This window comes from Apteryx mantelli, chromosome 27, assembly GCF_036417845.1.
Source record: "Apteryx mantelli isolate bAptMan1 chromosome 27, bAptMan1.hap1, whole genome shotgun sequence".
NCBI lineage: Eukaryota > Metazoa > Chordata > Aves > Apterygiformes > Apterygidae > Apteryx > Apteryx mantelli.
Window position 1 is genome coordinate 3,777,006 of NC_090004.1, and position 20,176 is coordinate 3,797,181.

The 20,176-nt window shown below is 45.0% G+C and overlaps 1 protein-coding gene across 4 annotated transcripts; it reads left to right on the forward strand.

Annotated features, from left to right (window-relative positions):
* The first annotated feature begins 1,360 nt into the window (after positions 1–1,360).
* TRNAU1AP (tRNA selenocysteine 1 associated protein 1) lies at positions 1,361–18,475 on the forward strand. 4 transcript variants are annotated; one of them, XR_010886435.1, is made up of 10 exons: positions 1,361–1,439; positions 4,449–4,546; positions 5,338–5,437; positions 8,269–8,321; positions 9,876–10,007; positions 12,984–13,103; positions 14,539–14,701; positions 15,267–15,300; positions 16,613–16,779; positions 17,056–17,133. XR_010886435.1 is itself a non-coding variant. In XM_067311370.1 (10 exons), the coding sequence occupies exons 3-10, from the start codon at positions 4,461–4,463 to the stop codon at positions 17,190–17,192; spliced, it is 825 nt and encodes a 274-aa protein (XP_067167471.1). In that variant the 5' UTR covers positions 1,361–1,439; positions 4,262–4,338; positions 4,449–4,460; the 3' UTR covers positions 17,193–18,475. The 4 variants fall into 4 exon arrangements, 3 of the variants coding, with proteins under 3 accessions (XP_067167471.1, XP_067167470.1, XP_013795521.1); XM_067311370.1 differs by lacking the exon at positions 16,613–16,779 and adding an exon at positions 4,262–4,338 and having other exon boundaries at positions 17,056–18,475; XM_067311369.1 differs by lacking the exon at positions 16,613–16,779 and having other exon boundaries at positions 17,056–18,475.
* Positions 18,476–20,176: the final 1,701 nt, after the last annotated feature.

Consider the following 20,176-nt stretch of genomic DNA (forward strand, 5'->3'; position numbering starts at 1 on the left):
CCCACGGTGTGCAGGGACCTGCACTGTCAGTTTAGCGTGCTACAGAGAATTCAAACCCTCCGTCTCAGAAAAGAAACGGATTTTTTAATTAGGAAATTTGGGGTTCATTTCATTTGTCTTCCCCCCTCTGAAACTTTTTTAGAGTACGGAATGAATCCGGTTTTCTTGCCATTCTCTGGTACTTAAGGGGCTGGAAACTCACTTTTCATTTTCAGAAAGAGTCGAGACCCTCAGGAACGCCACAACTCCAGGAGCAGAGGTGTTAAGGGAGACATCGCTATCACGGCTGGTGGTGGCATCGCGTCCGCTCTGAGCTCCAGCCGTTGCAGCCGCTTGACCAATTTTCAGAGACGAACCTTCTCCAGCGGCTGCCATCTCCTCCTGCCCCAGCTCCCTGCTCCTCTACCCCCTTCCCCAGGGGCCGTGTCCCCTGTGGGGTTCTCCCATCCCCATCCCCGTCCCCACGCGGCCTCGCAGGGGCCTGACCCACCGTGCCGCCCCACACTCGCCTCGCCTGTGCCGCCCTCCCTGCCCGTCACCCCTCGGCCCTCGCCTCCTCCTCCCTCTCTCCAACCCTTTCTCCCCGCCTGGGCCCCCTCCTCCTGCCCCCCTCACCCCCGGCCTCCTGCCCCACCTCAGGCTGGGCCCGGCCGCACACCTCCCTCCTCCTGGTGCCCCAACTCCTCTCCTGGGGTCCCAAATCTCCTCCCGGGGTCCCAAATCTCCTCCTGGTGCCCCATCCCTCCTCCTGGTGCCCCAACTCCTCTCCTGGGGTCCCAAATCTCCTCCCGGGGTCCCAAATCTCCTCCTGGTGCCCCAACTCCTCTCCTGGGGTCCCAAATCTCCTCCCGGGGTCCCAAATCTCCTCCTGGTGCCCCAACTCCTCTCGTGGGGTCCCAAATCTCCTCCTGGGGTCCCAAATCTCCTCCTGGTGCCCCATCCCTCCTCCTGGTGCCCCAACTCCTCTCCTGGTGCCCCAGATCCTCTCCTGGGGTCCCAGACCTACTCCTGGTGCCCCATCACTCCTCCTAGTGCCCCAAGTCTCCTCCTGGCGCCCCGTCCCTCCCCCTTCCCGCGCCTCCCCCCCCCCCCCGCGGGCGCCCCTCCTCCTCCTCCTCCTCCTCCTCCCCCCCGCCTCCATCTTGTCCCCCCCGCGGGCGCCCCCGCGCCGCGCGCTCCTCCGGCCGGCAGGCGGCGCTGCGGCGGGCCGGGCCCCCCTGGCGGCGGCGGCGCCGCTCTCTCCGCCCGGCCGGGCCCCGCGGAGGAGGCGGCGGCGGCGGAGCGCGGCGGCGGCGGCGGTGGCAGCGGGCCGCGGCGGAGCGCGAGGCGGCGCCGGCGGCGGCAGCGGCGGGGCCGAGGCGGGAGGCGAAGCCGCGGCCCCGCTGAGCCCGCCCGGGGCCTGCGGGAGCAGCATGGCCGCCAGCCTGTGGATGGGGGACGTGAGTGTCCGGCCGGGAGCGGCGCGGGGCTTTGTGAGGCGGGCAGCGGGGCGGCCTGGCCGGCGGCGCGGCGCGGGGCGGCGCGGGGCGGGGGGACACCGCGGCGGCGCCCCGGCTTCGCGCCCCGGGGCGGCCGCGGGCTGGGGGCGCCCTGACTGACTGACTGGCTGGCTGACACTCGCGCGCTGACACCCTCACGCGCCGCCTGACGCCCTCGCGGACACCCTCGCGCGCAGGCAGACACCCTCGCACACTCGCAGACACCCTCGCGTTGCCCCACGCTGGCTGACACGCGCGGACACACGCGCGGACACCGGCCCCTGCCCGGCCGGCGGGCGCTTGCACACGCGCCGGCACGCTCACGCGCCTCGGAGCGACCCGCGTCGCCTGCCCGCACCGGCGCTCGTGGGCACCTGCGCGCTCGTGGGCACCTGCGCGCTCGTGTTCGTGTGCTCTGGGCACTTGCACGCTCATACGCTCACAAACTCCCAGGCGCTTGCACGCTCACAACCTTATATACCCACACCCTGGCAGGGATGTATATGCTCGTGTACCCACTCGCACGCCATAGGCATTTACACACTTACAAGCTTAAGCTCCCAGTTAAAGGCACTTATACACTCACATGCTTGCACTCGTGCGCTCACGCTTGCGCTCACGCTCGTAGGCCCCTGTCCGAGAGCATCCCTCCCTGCCTGCCTCACGCACACCCGTGGGTGCGCTCACACTCGTAGGATTTTACACTCTCGTACATGCCCACGTAGGCGCTAACACGCCCCAGAGTTTCCCTCGCTCCTGCCTGCGCTGGCTCCTGGGAGCGCAACCGCACTCGCAGAGGCTTATTCACTCCCGTGCGTCTCTCGCTGCCTGCTCACATACACTCCTGGGGATGCTCACGCAGTGATACGCTCCCCAGAGCGTCCCTCACCGCCTTTCCTGCCCACGCGCTGCATACACGCTCACACTCGTCCGCCTCAGTGTCCCTTGCTGCTTGCCGCTGCGCACACACATTCGTGTACGTATTCACATTCACACGCAGTGTATCGTAGCATTCTGCTATCTGCCACCCACACACACACACCTGTATGTGTGTGCTCACATCGGTATATTGTAGCGTCTCCACTGTCTGCCGCTTGTACACAGCCGTACTGCAATCGCACCGCTGTATCACGGTGTCCTGGCTGCCTGCCACATGCCTATATACACCTGCATGCACATACTCACAGCAGCCGTTAGTATCCCCCACATCCCTTTCTTGCAGACTGCCACCAGCATATCGTGGAGTCCCCTGCCGCTTGCCCCTCGGGCACACGTGCATCCTGTAGTCCTTCACAGCCTCTCTCTTGTGCGTGTACACACACAAACCAGCGCGTTATTGTGGACCCTGCTGTCTTCTTCTGTCCCATATCCACTCCGAGTCTCCCGTTGCGTTGCGCACATACGCTGGCCTGGCAGAGGGTCTTCCACTGCCTGCAAACACGCGCTGGAGTCCCTCGCTGTCTCTCTTACCTGCACAAAGGGTTATCTCCCGTCTCTCTGCCGTAAGGTCATCTTCTTTTTCAAACAAATACTCACCAGAACAGCACAGTTACCTCTCTTTCCCTCTCTCACAAACTGTCCGCTGCTGTTTGAAATACACATGTACACATGCAAGCAACAGTCACCTGTTGCTTTTCTGTGTCTGTCTGTCATGTACACACACATACCACAAGATCACCCTCTGCCTGACATGTCTGCACAGAGTAGGGCTACATGATGCTTCTTGTACATGCACCAAAACCAGGAACATTTCTGTTTTACACTCACACTTCCACAGGGCACCTGGCACCTTTGCACATGCCTGTGCAATACGGTCACCCGTGACCAGATATACACACACAGTGCTACTCTGCACACTTACACGCGTGTGAAAGAATAACCTAGTACCTGACAGACACACGAACACACGCGAGAGCTACCAGTTATCACAAGGCCACCTCTCTTACCTGCTGCCTGTCACACACGTATATATACTTACGCGGAGCTATTTCTGTTCCCCTCACCCCCTTCACCTGTTCCGCACCCCTCATTCGTGGTGCCAGTGTGAGCTCCGTGCTTGCACAGTGCCTTTTTTCACTTGCAAACACAGCCACCCCAGCCGTGCGTTACCTGCCACGTAGACACGGTGCTGCCCATCAGCCTGCGTATTGCAGCAAAACTTCATTTCAGTCAGTGCCACCCTTGACTGCCACTTTTTATTATGCGAAGAGGCATCCTTTTCCCTCAGTCACTTCATTATCTATTTGGTCCAAATCGCAGTGCTATTTCCTACTTTTCAGTCACATGTACCGTACAGTCACCTCCTCTCCAGTACCTTTGCTCGTACAGTGCCACTGCCCTGCGCTTCATATACACTCTCGCGTGCACGGCGTCACCCTCTCACCCATGCAGCACAAGACACTCGATGCACGCGTGCGATACAAAGTGTTGACTGACTGCGGGATGCGGTTACGAGTCTCCCCTTTAATTGCTGCCCCGTAAAGCTCCCTGGTTACCTGAGGTTGACATGGCTCTGCAAACCCCCACCCCGGCTGGATGGAGGCTGTGTTACCTGACGCATGCCGCCCGTTCATCCTGGCATCCCGGGCTGTGCCGCACCTTTGTACTGATAGTGCTGGCCCAACCTCCGTCTGCGTACGGAGAAGGAGCTTGCCGTCTCCTCATCCCCTGCTCCGTGTAGTGACGCTCAGTTTGTTGCTGTATGTCTCTGAGTGGCTTTTGTCCTTCTGTGAAAGCTCCCTGTTCTCTGAAATTCATGCTGTCTCTTGGGTTCCACTTTGCAGACTGTTGAGCCTGGTTCATGCATGCCTGCTGGTTTTGAGTGGCATCGACCCTCTTAAATGAGTCTTCTTTTTGAAGTGTAAGGGTAAAATACTTCTCAATAATGTTTTAACTGCTTAGGGTGACATTGACACATATATTCTCCTTTTTGTAGACTCCCAAATCTAACTTTTTTTTTTGCTTTTATAGCTGGAGCCATATATGGATGAAAACTTTGTTTCGAGAGCCTTTGCTACCATGGGAGAGCTTGTACTGAGTGTAAAAATCATTCGAAACAGGTTGACAGGGTAACTGCTTGTTTGTTATCAGTTCATTCTACGAGTGCGTCCTTGCATTTGGGTTGTACCTTTTGCCCGTTACATGGCATCTTTGTGGTCCTGTCTATATCAGAATGATTTTCTCTTTGAGCTTTTCATCATTGCTGCCAACAATATAGGTATATTGATGATAGCAATGGAAAGGACAGTTGCTGGCTCTTCAACCTCTCCATCACCTCACCAAGGTTTGGCCCTCATCCTGCAGTGCTTCGGTACTCTTTCAAAGAATGGCATGCGTATGGCATACAATCCACCTGGGAATTACACGTTCTGGAGTGAAGGCTCCAATGACTAGGCTATGTTAATTGTTACATTGTGCAGCTACGCGGTGTTGGCAGAGGTGGGATGTCTAACTTAGCCAGAGCCATATCTTTTGAATTCATTTGGAGTGACTATATGCAGCATAAAATAGTTTCCTGTTCTTGTAAGTGTTGTAGTTGCAGCTTTCAACTGTTTAAACTTGGGTGGGGGAATTTATGTTTAATAAAATAAAGAAGTTAAATATTTGCAAGCAAAAATATTTTCTGTGTTCTTATGTTGACATAACTTATTGGTAAGTAGGGGTTATCACTTCACTGGAGATCAAAGATTACTTTGCTAGCTTCTTTTTGGAAGCTGATGTTTATGCTTTGAAAAAGAATTTGTTCTAAGTGTTGCTACTATAGCAAATTTCCTACGATTTATCTAAAAATATAATGTTCGTCCTCAAATGTGTTTTCAATCTGAAAACTTTCTCTCTCCTCTCCTGTCTCTATGTTCAGAATTCCAGCAGGCTATTGCTTTGTAGAATTTGCAGACCTAGCTACTGCAGAAAAATGTTTACACAAAATCAATGGAAAACCGCTTCCTGGTGCTACACCGGTAAGTAAATCAGCTCAGCTGGTAAAGAAACAAAATTGGGAAGGGATAGATAAAGTGGAATCCATATTTTGCATAATGATTAAAAACAAATTGACTAGTTAGCAAACTGGAATTCTTGTTTTCCTTAGAGTTAAATTAATGAATGTAAAACTATTAGTGATCTTCCTCAGAAAATTGTTAATTGTTAAAAAGTATTAATTTCTGTGTGAATTTACAGATAAAATCCAGGTATAGAAATAATGTGGTGTGGTTTTGTATTTCTGAGCCTTTCTACTGTTACCGAAGTTGGACTGATGAGAAATGAGACAGAAACAAGGAAAAATAGGGTGAATATACCTATCACAGTCCTTCTGTCTCTCTTCTTTGCTAGCTCCATATTAATTGATTACAGTGTGTATGTTATGATATAAATACAAGATGAACCTGAAGTAAGTTCCTACTGGGTTTTGAATAACTTTGATTTGCAAGAGAAACATGACTTTTAAGCCTTGAATTATTCTTGGCCCTTAGCAAACAAAAGTTATTCAAGCCCACTTAGAGTGGAAGCAGCCCACTGTGTAACTGCAATACCTAATAGATGTTCTTGGATACCTGAAAGATAGGTACCTGGGAAGAAGAGGAGGAATAGTCATAGAGGCTAATTTTAGGGTGTTGATTTGAACGTGTAGAAGATTAAAATGGGACAGCTGACACAGCTGTCCACTGTACCCACACAAGTTGGCTGCAGTGGGTGGGCAGCCCTAGAATCACCTCAGTTATAGTGTGATATATTAAGGTAGACTGACCCCTGCTTCGGTGTGCTTAATACTGTGAGTTGGAAACTGGGAGGTTCAGGTGTTGTTCCATGAACTGTGCAGTCAACCTTCCTGAGAGGGTGGCATCCTCCATCAAAAGGGGCAGATAAGACACCTGGAGGTATTTGCTTCGCCTGTCCAGTTTAATATGTTCTTATACTGCAAGTTAGAGGCCGTAATTAAGGGAAGCTGTTCTTCCTAGATGCCTTCTATAGTCACTCAAGAGAGAGGGTAGCTCCTTCAGGGGTAATACATTCATTAAAGTTAGTTTCGGAGAATAGCTGCCTTTATCCACAGTTTAATTCAAAATGCTATGTTGTGTAAAGAGCTGGTTTACATAATACATGGAGAGAGTTACAGATGTCAGAAAGAGATCCAATGTAGCCAGCCTGAACTAGTGCACTCAGCAGGCAGTTGTCCAGGTCATCCCTTGCGTTTAGATACTTTTTCTCTTGTTTGCAGAAAACGGACTATGGCTCACTCTTTTATTTATTTTTAAATACTGAATCAGCAAGAGGAAGAACAGAGAGTTGTGGTGATGTTACTGCCTCTGTTTTACAGAATTAGTGTCCCAACACTCGTATGAGTAGAAATACTGTTCTCTCACTGATTTTAAATTCAAAATATTGCAGTGAAAAAACAGATCCAATAAAAGATGCGTGTGCTTCAAAGTGGAATCCAAAACCTTGTCTTAGGCAACTAAACTTGTAAACGGTCCATGTACACCACTGTGAAGCAATGCATGCAAGGAGCATGGTTATAGACTAGAGTTAAGGCTTTGCTCTGTTTCCTAAGAATTATTTGTGCTATCACTGAGGGAAGAAAATTCATCCTATGAAGCACATGAGCAGACTAGGCTCTCCACTGTACTAAGGAAATGTCCTCTTCTCTAGATTATGGACTCACTGTGGACTTGCTTTCTTTGCCCTAATTTCTCTTGAATTCTTCAATGCTATGTCACTGCGTAATACAGAGGAAGGTCTGCTTTGGACAGTCTGTAGGGGGAGAGAGAAAGATGTGGGTTTGGAGTACTTTAGACTGAGGAGGGAATCCAGTTTAGGTCTTCCACTGACTGGGTGAATGCTGAGGTCTTCTTGTAAAAGGGAATAGCCCTTTTCTTCTTCCTCTGTCAGACATGTTTCAGAAGAAAACAGCACTTTGCAGTGAGCCTACTTGGGTCGTTGTGTGTTAGGCATCATACAGGAATACCTGCGGGACTGATAACCTCGTGATTTTGATGTAGAAGATCAGCTGCTGCTTAGGTCCTGATCAGACTTAGATGCGAGCTGGGCACCAAGCTGCTGAACCCGGTTAGGATGGCAGTGGGGGGTTCCAGATGTGCCAGTAGCACAAGTCTAGGCTCCTGGGGAGCTTGTAAAAAAATGAGGTGCAAAGTTTGGGGAACCCTCCAGTGTCAAATGACAGGAAAGTCATTCTTTTGGGGATACTCTTTTGGACTTGGGATCTTAATTATGCCAAAAGTCCCGTTTGGGTACACAAACCTCATTTCTGAGGATCTGACCAGATGAATGCATCATCCAGCACAAAGTATTCAGGCATACTTCTGGAGTCAAGGGATGATTCTGTTTTCCAGTGTGGTTGTTTCTGTTCTGTCAGTGTTCTTGTAAATCACAAGTGTCAAGTGTGTGTTCTATCATTTCATTTTAAGACCTTAAAATTAGGAGGAGTCATTTAATATTTATTGTTAGAACCTCGCTTTTCCTGTCTTCCTTAAAAGTGTAAAAATGTGATGCTATTTAAGGTTCACTTATCTTTCACTAGCTTTATAAACTGTTGAAATAGAGTCCAAACCTCTCGGTGCAGGTTCTGAGCTGGTTTTCATTGTTGTAGCCGTCCTGAAGATACAACAGATAAAAATGTTGTCCTTGTTTCCTTTACTGGCTGGTCTGACAGCATTGGACATCTGTCAATATTAAGAATACTGTGTAAAATAAGCTTATTATATTTTTTTTCCTAACTTCTTTGGATTCACATGAGACTGTTTGAATATATGGATTCATTTTTGCCTTGTTTCAGGCAAAGCGATTTAAATTGAATTATGCAACGTATGGAAAACAGCCTGATAACAGGTAAACACAATATTCAAATATTAGTTTTGCCTGTTTAATGTCTGTTTATCAACTGCCTTGCAAAGAGTATTCAAAATGTGCAAACCCACCAGTGCATCATGGCTGGATGAGATCTACAGCTAGCAAATTTGGATAGCAGAGCTTTCATGAGGTGCACGCAACTAAAATTTGTACCATTTGGTCTAGCAGTACCAGATAATCCCATATTTAAGAAAGCAGATTATGGTAGACTGTTGTGGAACACATTGTAGATACTGGTGTTGCTGTAGATCTTTTTAGCACTTTCTACCTATGTGGGGACACATCCTGTCATAACACTATATTATGCCGTGAATGTGTTTAGCACCTAAAGATGGACGCAGTGGTTTCACACCACCTACCTTAACCAGCTAGAGTACCACAACAGTCAGCAAAGAGAGAGATGCTCTGAATTGCCCTCTGGAGAAGCCCATCCTTCTCCATTGACGGTAAAAGGTGCGTAAGGAGACAAACTGGCTAAATTAGGCGCCCGGGTGGTGTGAATACCTTTCATAACGCCTGCCCAGAAGCGCTTACACAGCTGAAGTAATAATAACGCAAGGAGGTGTTCAGGCAGGTGTGTGCAAGGGTGAAAACAACACAGTCCTGCAATTTATTAGGGTAGTGTTAGTCATATCTCAGCAATTACACTTTTTATTTTAGATGATTATTTATGAAACTTTTTCAAAAAAAAAAAGATAAATGCTTTCTGGTTTAGAGTCAAGGCATGACAGACAGGCCAAAAATGAAGGGTTTTTTTCTGGTAACTAATTCTTTCAATTCCCTGTGCCCTGGAAACATAGTCATATGTTACAGATTGGCAACGTAACCTTTCCAATTCCAGTGACTTGGCCCCGTGAATCTTTAGAAGAGTTGGGAGAAGAACTTAGACCTTCTGTCAGTTTTATGCTTTTCCTTTTGTATGGCACAGCAAATTTGAGGCAGGAGTGTGTTTTAAGATATTTAAAATTTCCAGCATCAGGGTATCTAATTCTTCTCTTATCTTTTAAGATAACTATATTGAAGATACCAAATCTATAAATGGGATATCAGACAACAGACGTTGCTTCTTTGTAAATTCAGAGCATTCCCTATATAGAGATGCTGTCAAAGTATTTAAGTTTCACATTTATTTTTTAAAAATGGTCCTATTAAACTTTACATAAGAGAAATATTTAAAAAATTCAGTTAAGCTAACTTAGAGATGTTTATGCTTTCTTGCCACATTAGAAATCCAGATACAGAGCCATGTTCAGTATCCTGTGAGAACTAAAAAAATGAATTATCTTTAAATTAAAAGCAATATCGAGCAGATTGGTATGGCTGCTTGAACTAATTAGAAAAAGCAATGACAACAAAAATTACCTTCATTTTAGTCAACTAAGCAATTTAATTGGAGGCACTTTAAAGTATCCATTAAATGGTCCTTTAATATCACTGCTGTCTGAAGTCAAATGTTTGGGGTAAATGTTAGCTGTCACTCAGCACACTTTTTTCTGTGATTATGCTTAAGAAGTTTTCTTTTGATTTCTTTAGTCCAGAATATTCACTTTTTGTGGGAGACCTGACTCCTGATGTGGATGATGGCATGTTATATGAATTTTTTGTTAAAGTTTATCCATCATGTAGAGGTGGAAAAGTTGTTTTGGACCAGGCAGGAGTATCCAAGTAAGTCATCTTTTATGCATTCCTTTCTTTCATTCCACCTGCAGCACCATTGTTTTAGGGAAAATAAAGCATCTGTTAAACTTTTGAGATTTTATCCCTTTCAAAGGACGATGTAATGCAGCAAGGGAAAAAGTAGTCATATCAGCTTACTGTTTAGTGGAACCCATGGCCACTAAATACAACATTCTTGGATATTCAGTCTACGTGTTTTGGGATTTCAATATTTACCGTAGCATATTGTCGCTCTCTGACAGTATTATGATCTTTGTGGGTTGGCAATATGTTACAGGACTTCTGAAAATTGTGAAAAGTGTCTAGGTAATTTAGAAACGCTGACTCTCTGGACTTACAGATAGAATTGTGCTTTTACAGTCTTTAGGCTATTGAGTATACTCCCGTGGAAGCTTTATTGGTTTTTGTTCCAAACAGGGTAGGGCAAACAAAGCTATGATTCATTGTCAAGTATTTAGTAATTGCCTTCTTCATCTTCACTGGAAATGTCTCACCAAAACCAGATATCGAAAAGCCAGTTGTCCTGATAGTATTAAAACATTTTCTAAATAACAGAAAATGAAACTGCCTTTTCTCAGGAGAGGGACCAGTTGGTCAGCATCCTTGTTTTCAAAACAAAACATGCTTTCAGTGAAACACAGTATTCTGATTTAATGCCTATGTTGTGCTAAGACTTAAAATATAGCTACAAATCTCCCCTCTTTCTCACATAAGGGTTTCTCAGTCTTAGACACGTTGGTTTGAAGGAACCGCTGGAGGTGTCTTGTCCAGGTTTCCCACTCCTAGTAGGGCTACTGCCAACACTAGATCAGGTCAGCCATGAGTTGTGTAGTCTGGAAAACCTCCCTGGCTGGAGATTATACAGCCTGTCTGGGCAGCCTGTTCCAGTGCTGCGCTACCTCCCCAGCGAAGAAGATTGTCCCAACGTCCAACCTGAACCTCTTGCAGAGCTGCTCAGTCACTTTCTGGCTGTTAACTGCTGATGCTGTTAGTGCCAGCTCACCTGAGACCAGCGCTGCCCTTGTGGGCTCAGGTGCCTCATCCTCCTCATTGCCCTGTCTGCTCAGGCTTAAACCCAGCAGTGCCTGTTTTGCTATACCTGCTTCAATCCCTGCCCACAGAATGGGTGTTGGGCGATGCAAGTTAGGCCATTACTTGAGCTTTGGGGCTAGTTCCTAAATGGAGACCTAAGGAAAAGGGAATCTGTGGTGGCTCAGGAAGTGGGGAGGGGACAGGGACTTAAAGTCGTATTGCTGGCATGGGTACAACTGTCTTCTCTAGCAGTGCCAAGATGTGTCGCTCCCAGGGATTTTGTTGTGACTTGTGAAGTCACTCAAAGCAGAGACAACTGCAGGTGTCAGTGTGCCGTGAGAGAGCAGCCTAGGGTTTGTGGATGTGTCTAGTAAAGCCCCGGCTGGAAGGGCTAGGTGGTTCAGGTGGTAGCTCCGGAAGGCCTTCACCCAGGACCTCCTGGCCAGGCAAGAAAGGAGCTTGGGTCCTGATGCTGTAGTACTGTGCCTGCTTCCAGGCTTAGAAACTTATATAATTCTGTGTGCAAAAACCTAAAACTGATTTAAAAGTTGACTTGTGCTGGTTTAATTTGTCACTGTGCTTTTGCAGAGGCAAGTTAAACTGAGATAACCAATTTTAAACAGCATGTAGCCATGCAGAGTTTTGTTCTTGCTTAATCGCTGCAGTTTGTGTATAGACAAGCCTGAACTTTGATTTGGGCTTGTATATATGTGGAATACATATATCTATATATGTATATATATATATAGTGTGTGTGTGTGTGTATATATATATATATATATACAGACTTGAATGTATAGCTTGCTGTGCAACATGTTGCATTTCACAGGGCACCAACTACTCTCTGTTAGTTAGCAGTGTGGACCTACTCTGAGTACCAGGTGATTCCATTTTCAAAATAGCGTCTTTGCGTTTAAGAGTTCCCACAGAATAGATAATATGCTGTAAATTTACACCCTCGCTTACGGCTCCCTCACTTCCCCGGGTAGACAAGCCCTTTCCCTCCCAAACTCCTTCCTTCACCTATATGGATTCGTTTTTCCCTCCCACACGTAAGCCTTTGATCTTTCTGCTGTGTGAGGCAGCCCATCCCATGTCAGGCTCCTGGCTCTGCCCTCTTGGATGCTGTTGCATTGCCTCTGACTCACTTCAGCATCAAAATCCCACGCAAAGGACTTCTGGGGATGGGGGGAACCAACGTTTTCTGCCTGGCTGACATCCACGACTGTTAGCACTGCTATGGAGGACTGCTAAAGAGTGGAGGGGTTGCTGGCTGCCTGCTCCCACTGTTCAGGTAGTGCTGTCAGAGCAAGTTTTAGCAGCTTGACATTAAGAACTCATTTTCAGGTCCACTGCTGGGAAAGCTGATGGGGCTGTGCAATTGTTAGGAATGACAGAAAGCCTATTTGAATATTTTCCTGTTGAGAAAAGGATTTGATTGGAAAGTTTATCTCTGTTGATCCTGCAGAAAAGCAATGTTTCTCTTCACAGTGGGACAGTTTTAGGTATAAATGATGGCCTATCTTTTCGATCCTGTGCTGACTTGCAACTATTTAGATTATCTGCATCCTCCCAGTATAGATTTGAGGCTTTGCTAACTGTCTGTTCATGCATATTATTTCGACACGTCTTGTGTCAGCTCGCTTAAGAGTTCCCCAGAATCCACTGGCACGAGATCTACTTCACATTTCTGAAGCCCTTGAAAAATACTACTGACGTTTAGACGTACAATTTCAAGCATTTTTCAAATAATATAAAGTAACTTGAACAGGGAATCATTTAATCTCTGGTAAAAGCTTGGATAACCCTAGTGAAAGTATTTCATTTGCAGTAGAGTATTTTCAAAACCAATTTAGATTTCACTGTAAATATTTGAAAAAAGTGGCATGGCTTTTTTGTTTGTTTGATACAAATTGTTCTGGATCTCTGCAGAGGTTACGGGTTCGTGAAATTCACGGATGAACTGGAACAGAAAAGAGCGCTGACAGAGTGTCAAGGAGCTGTGGGGTTGGGCTCTAAACCTGTACGCTTGAGTGTGGCTATACCAAAAGCGTGAGTATAAGAGCAGCCGGGTGCTTAAGAGTGAAATCACGTGTATTTTTAAGTATCTTTCTGTGGTTTGGGTGCATATCCTGGATGTTTCCATCACAAAGTGAGGGAACACCCACGAATATGATGAAATAGCCACAGGATCAGAATGCGGAGGAATCAAAAAAATTATAACATTAGATCAAGACCATTTTACACTGTCTGTTTTAATTATGTACAATAGTAAATGCACACACCTGTACACACACTGTATTTAAATAAGATTATTTTTGAAGTATATGTTCCTTTGCTTTAAATTGGAATTGTCTAAATCTGCTTGTTGTCTTCTGGGTAGCAACCTCAATTACCTTGCTAATTCTATTACAATGTCTACTAAATATAAATCTTTTGGGGCAGGGATTAACTTTTTTTTCTGTGTTTGTTCAGAACCTGATACAATGAGATCCTGGTCTGACTTGGGGCTCGTAGCACTAGGGTAATACGAATAATAGAAATTACTCCCTATTTGAATAATATTTAGATTTTCAGTGACCTCAGAAGTTGTGGGGGGGTTAAGGAAGAGAAAAGCAGAAAGAGGGGATGTACTGTGGTGAGAAGACTGATGTTTCCCTCTTCCTACTTCTCCTTAATTTCATCATTAGGTATAGTTATGTGTATGGAATATTTTCATTTTCAAGTGATATCTGTCACCTCATTATTTCAAATCTTGATAATCAGGTGGGATTCCTAATTCTTGGGGAATGCTGCCGCTTTATGTCAACGAATAAGAATTTTACTAGCTTACAGACTATTTAAAATCCTTTTTTTAATTACTGTAGTCCTTTTCACCTCAGGAGCTCTGTAAACTATGTGCACTGAAGATCACCCAGTTCTGTGAGAACGGGGATGACTACTTGTTGCATAGGCTGCTGTATGGTAGTGGCAAAAGGGAGAAGCTTTTGCCCATTATTAGTAAAGAACCCCCCCGTTCTTTTACAAGGCTCTAAGTCTTTAACTCTTAACGTAAAGCAAAACTCAGTACCTTGTCTCAGGAGGCTGCAGAATACTTTGTCTTAATTATCAGAAGGAAAAAAGGGCCCTAGAATCTGGATCATGGGTTCAGGATTTTCTAAACTGAGGCTCATAGTCCCAAACTCTTCCCTACCCAAAGACAGAAAATGATCCTAAATCACTCCTAAAGAGTGAAAAAAATGTTTTTTAATGAAGAGGAAGATGAATACAGGAAAAGGGTTTAAAATTAAACCACCTCTTTCTTTCTGCAAATTATGCAAATGTTAAAAACAGCAGCAATAAATAGCAAATATATTTTGAAGACTGAAATTTGCATGTTGGAATAAGCCTTGTTTATGTACCATATAGTACCTTAAGCTATTTCATTTCGCTGCTTTTTCTTAGGTGTTCTGCATTATGTGTAACTTACCCGTTTTATTTTTTTAAGTAATCGTGTGAAACCAGTGGAGTACAATCAGATGTACAACTATAATTATAACCAATATTACCAACAATATCACAACTACTATGCCCAGTGGGGCTATGACCAGAACACGGGCAGTTACAGCTACAGCTATCCACAGTATGGATACACGCAGAGCACAATGCAGGTAGGACAGCACCGAGTACTCGCACTTCGGTGACCTCTTGGCACAGAAACACAAAACTGCTTATAAAAGGGTGATGGGCATGTCTTATTTTCAAGCTCCAGTGTCTTAATATAGCCACCTGCTGAGGAAACAAAACTGTTTAGCAGCCCCTGGCTTGTATTGTTGCCTTGTTCTGTGGGATATTGCAGGGACTGGGTGGGTAAAAAGGGCTGTGGGGCATAAGGGGCCTCTAAACACAGCTGTAAGGGTAAAGGATTCTCTTGATGCAGGCAGTTGGGTGGCCAGTGATAAGACTGCCTTCTAGGATCCTTCGCAAACCTTGTTTTATAGGGTAAGTCAGAACAAGACAGTCACCCACTGTGCCGCAGGAATTTCAAGAACCGCCGCCTCTGTTAGAAGCGTAGTGTGGGATCTCCCCCTTGGAGTCTGCTGGGAGCGGCTCTCCGGGTTCTGTTGTAATCAGCCAGATATAAAAGTCAGCGTATGACAGTAGTAATCAGCAGGTGATGTTCTTAGAAAAAGATAAGTATCTGTAGTCCTAAGGGGATATTTTTTGTCTTTGCAGACATATGAAGAAGTTGGTGAGGATGCATTGGAAGGTATGTTTCTCAGATTCTTTACTGGAGTTGTCAATTCCTTTGCACTGGTTAGAGAGCCTTTCTCAAATTGGCCCTTAGCTTCAAAGTATAATGTACCTTTATCTTTGAGTAAATCTGAGGCCTGAGAAAATTTGCAGGTCAGTATCACCTAATTGCATCCCAATTTGACACTTGCTGTTGCTAGTCTAAGCCTTGCTAAGTCTGAAGCTAACTGGCTTCACTAGCATTGAGAGGATTTGTGGACTTGTGTTCATATCTCCTCAGCCCTGAAAATACAGATTTTAATCTTGTGGAGTACTCAAACTATTGTTCTTTCTTTAGCATTTTTTTTTCTTTTCTGCTACAAAAACAATACAGGTATTCTGTTTTTCTGTAAGATCTTGGGATTTAGAGTCCAGGGTACCTCACTGTGCTTTTAGTTTTAAAAAAGAAATAACATCAGGTAGCACACTGGTATGGTATTTGCTTTGGCAGTCATTGGTTGAAATGGGCTAGTAAATCATGCTGGTATTTTAGATATGTGTACCAGCAGTTTTCATTTATTGATGTATATTCTTGAGTGGAATATGCAATATGTAGTGTATCTTATTCTTCTCTTAAAAATAGTTTGTTAAAAGTAGAAAGCAGAGGGATCCTGTACAGGATCCACAGGTATCAGTGATGATGTCAATGAGAAAGCCCTTGATGGCTTTTAAAAGCATTACATGAGATCTTTCCTTTCTCTGACATGCTCAAACCAATACAGCAATGCTATAATTAGAATAGCTCCAGGGTGTCTTTTTCTTGTTGATTGAATTTTCTGTGTACTTGTATGTTGAATTTTATAGGAAACTGAAATAATATGTTACCAATTCTGTTCACCCGTGATCTGTTAAAACACATTGTAGCTAAAACTGAACACAATTGCAAGGATTGTATTCCTGATGTGTTTTGTAGTTTTTCCATTTAGTAGGCTAGTCCCTTTTCACTTATATAGTCACTTACTAACTTAAGGGATTGTGCTAGTCTGATAACCTAATCTTTAGATTATGGGTGTTGTTAGGGGAGCTTTAAATCCTACAAGTGGTTTGGTGAATAAGATGAGTTGATTTTGCAAAATGTTAAGTATGCGTTGGTAGTAGCAGAATTATACATGTTATGTATTGCTATCCAGTCCCAAAATTCTTTACAAAGATTTCTTCCAACTGTAAAATGGGGCATGTATTCATACTGAATTCTCTGGGTGTCGCTGGCACCACTTTGGTTACTAACTGTGAAATGCTTTGAGATGTTCGAGGCTTTGGCAGACGAGCTCTGGTGACTCTTGTTGCAGCGGTTTAAGACGCTACCATCCCCAGCCATCCACTCTGACCCTGTAGTGGAGTGAGCAGAACGGAACGTGTGCCTGCGCCTCCGCTGCTCCACTTTGCAGTCCGGTGTCTTAGTGCCAACCCACCTTCTTTGGCAGTTTAAGTGGCTACACTAGACTGCGAGGTGCAGGTATGCGTTCTATCTGTTGACTCTGCTATGGGGGCAATCATCACTGAAAAGAGGGACGTGCCTGGAGTTAGTTATTTCTTACCCCATTGCAGAAAGATTTCCTAGGGCTAATCTAGTCAGATCCACGACTGGGCAAGCGATGGGAATGCTTTGTGACAACTCCCCCCCCATCCCCCTACCCACTTTTGTCTTAATAAAACTAACACGTTTATCGGGATTGGGTTTTTCTTAAGCACGTTTGGCCTGCGACCCATTTCTCTGTCTTCTTTCCTCTAGATCCGACGCCTCAGTTGGACGTCCACGAAGCAAATAAACAGTTTATGGAACAGAGTGAAGAGCTCTATGATGCCTTGATGGACTGTCATTGGCAGCCTTTGGACACTGTCTCGTCAGAGATTCCAGCCGTGTTATAGCCTCGTTGCTGAGGCCCTGTCTCTGTGTGACAAGCCCGCCAGCGCGCTCCAGACTGTTATGCTGCACCTGGATCCTGCAGTAGTGAGGGGTGGCCCTTTTTCCACCCAGGTCTGTTACTCGAAGTACGGGAGGACTGTGGCGTTTCCTGTACGAAAAGAGTATCGTAGGAGCATCATGGTAACTTTTATTCATGGTGAAAGTTAGAACTGCAACAGTTTTATTCCTTTTGTCTTGAAATGAACTCTTAATACTTCTTGGGAATTGTAATTTATAAACTTTCAACAAGATGGCACAGGGGAAAGACTCTACTCCAACGTACAATAAAAAAGTTGGTCTTTTAAGTAAAATTACCCTTTGCATTTTGGTTCCTGCCCATCTCTCTGTTTTGCTGCCCATTTAACTGTCTTCAGTCATGTGATCCAACTCTCGTAAATGTGTTTTTTTTTTAAAGTCAATGTCAGATACCACTAAAATGTCTCAAAAGCTTTCTAGTGACTGGGTAAGGTTGCTGTAACTTGAGCATGGGAAAGAAGCACGTAGATAAAAGCTTATGTTTGCTTAATCTAAGCTGTGATCTTGAGCTAGCAAGTTTATAGCTTGGTGTTCTTAAGCAATCTACCTGAAAAGCATTTTGGAGACAGAAAGTGTTATAAAACTATGACAGACCAATGCCTTCTACATGGCGGTCTCTAGCGCAGTTTGGCTTGCCTCACCATCTGTGTATGAGAAAATAATTCCCCATCAGTGAAGCAGTTTAAAACACTTTTACCAGCAACCTTGTTTAAATATGATTCTGTGTATCTCACCTTTTTCGTTGTGGACAATTCTCGATGGTCTCATTAAGATATTAAGATTTCACAGTGTCTTCCACTGTCCTGTCAGAGTGAATATGGTAAAAATGAAGATTTTGCAGCAAAAACGGGTCAGAGCAATCTAATCGATATATTGTGCAACAAATTGTTGCTAATCTGGAAAGCAGTTTTCTACTGGATGTTGTATAAGCTGGACAGACAAGCAATATATTTAAGCTAATATTATGTTGCATTAAAAGTGACAGCAAAAATAATAGCACTTATGTACATGTTATAAGCCCTTTTCAGGCTTTTGTGCCTTAAACTCTTTGAGAAATAGGAGCAGACAAACTACCTGTAATAAATGTCTATCCAAGAAATAGTTTGGTAACTGAAATTGCTACTGCAGAGCATTTAGTTGCCTCCCTGCCCATGTTGATGCAGAAATTTGCCACAAAGTTTAAATACTTTCATAAAGCCTACTTCTACTACACCTTTGTTTGTGTCCATAATTATGATATATTTGTCAGTCTGTGGTCTTTTTATCAACTGCTATGGTCAATGTACTGTGAATATGAAGGTAATGGTGATCTCCCTGTTGGATTTGGCATAGATTTGAATGAGCGATAAGAGAAATACTGGATCCCTACGTTCTCATCACCTGTGGATTTTTTCCTCCTGCTACACTTTTGACTTTGCTGCAGGCTGTTAACAGTGTCCTGACCTTCAGTTACTCTGGATTTAAGTAAATGCGCATTCCCTGCCAGTGATGTTAGTTTTTCAAAGGCAGCAGAGAAGCGGAAGAGGGCAGAGGGCTTTTTTCTTCTGATGTGGCTGGTCAGCGGTGCTGAACACTAAAACGATGCCCGTCTGCTTCAGAAGTGCCTGTTCAATAGAGCGGCATTTTGGAGGTGACGTAAAGAAGGTTTTTTCTGTTCCGCTGTTAAATGCTTTCTAGATCATCCTGTTGCGCTACGACAGTGCTACTCTGTACCACCCTTCATTCTCCTTTCTTTGACCTGCATTTCCCTAACCCTCCAAATCTAATTTTTTAATACAACCCTCCTAATTCACTACAGGAGGTGACCTGAAGCCACGCTTATTTTATCAATACAAATGTATGCTGCTATTCTAAGGCTGCTCAGCACTGCTGTCCTGTTTAATATTTCCTAAGGCGCAGATAAGCCGTATCCATCTAAGCTTCTCGGCGTGTACCAACTGCTGTCAGCTGTCACAGACCCGGCTGCTTGCAGGAGGTGGAGAAAGAGGGGAAGCGATACGGTAGCATCATCCGTAGCATCTCCTAGCCTCTAAGATAGTTGTGTGTGTGTGTGTGTGTGTGTGTGTGTGTATATATATGTATATATATACATACATACATACATACACACACACATATACAGGGCACTTAGGTGGAGGACAATTTTGTTGGTACAGAGGCCGACAAAGAGTACCCACTGGAGCCTGTTTACTGCTCAAATCTACTAGTCAAATCCCTTCCTCCCACCCCCCAAAAAATTGGGGAGATTGAAAGGGAGGCAGTTTTCTCGCCCTGCCAAGCTTAGTGAGAGGAGAGAGCTTCCTCCCCAGCATTACTTTGTAGGTGCGGGTTTTTGGTTACCTTTGCCAGCCTTTTGGGGCTATTTTCGTAGAACCTCAGCCAAGGTTCTGTTGCTCATCTCTTGGCACTTTTTTTCTGTGTATCACTTGTTTATTCTTCTTAATGTTCATTTTCAGCTCCCGGCCACTATTGCAGCACCTGGAGTACAGAGGAGCCTTTTATGTGGAGCTGCAAAACATCCACTCACCTGGATTGGTAGGGCTTGTGTGTTGGAAGCCAAGCTAAACAGAGTGTGGGATTTTGTTTCTCATGGATGGCTACAGGAAAAGCCCTGATTAATTACCAGTTAGTCTAATGCAAGATGAAAGACGAGGACTCCATGTAGTAAGGTAAATAGTGCTTTTATCTTTACACGCTAAAGGCAAGAAATTTCAAGGCAGATGATACCACAATGCACTGGAATTATGTGCTTCTTGAAAAATTGCATCAAAATCTGCAATTTAGATTGTGAAGTACTCTGCCTTTCAGCATGCAACACTGGCTAGTGATTACAAAACATCTTAAACATTCTCACTATTATACTTGACTATGATGTGACGACTCAATTTAGATTACTGTGTTTCAATTGCAG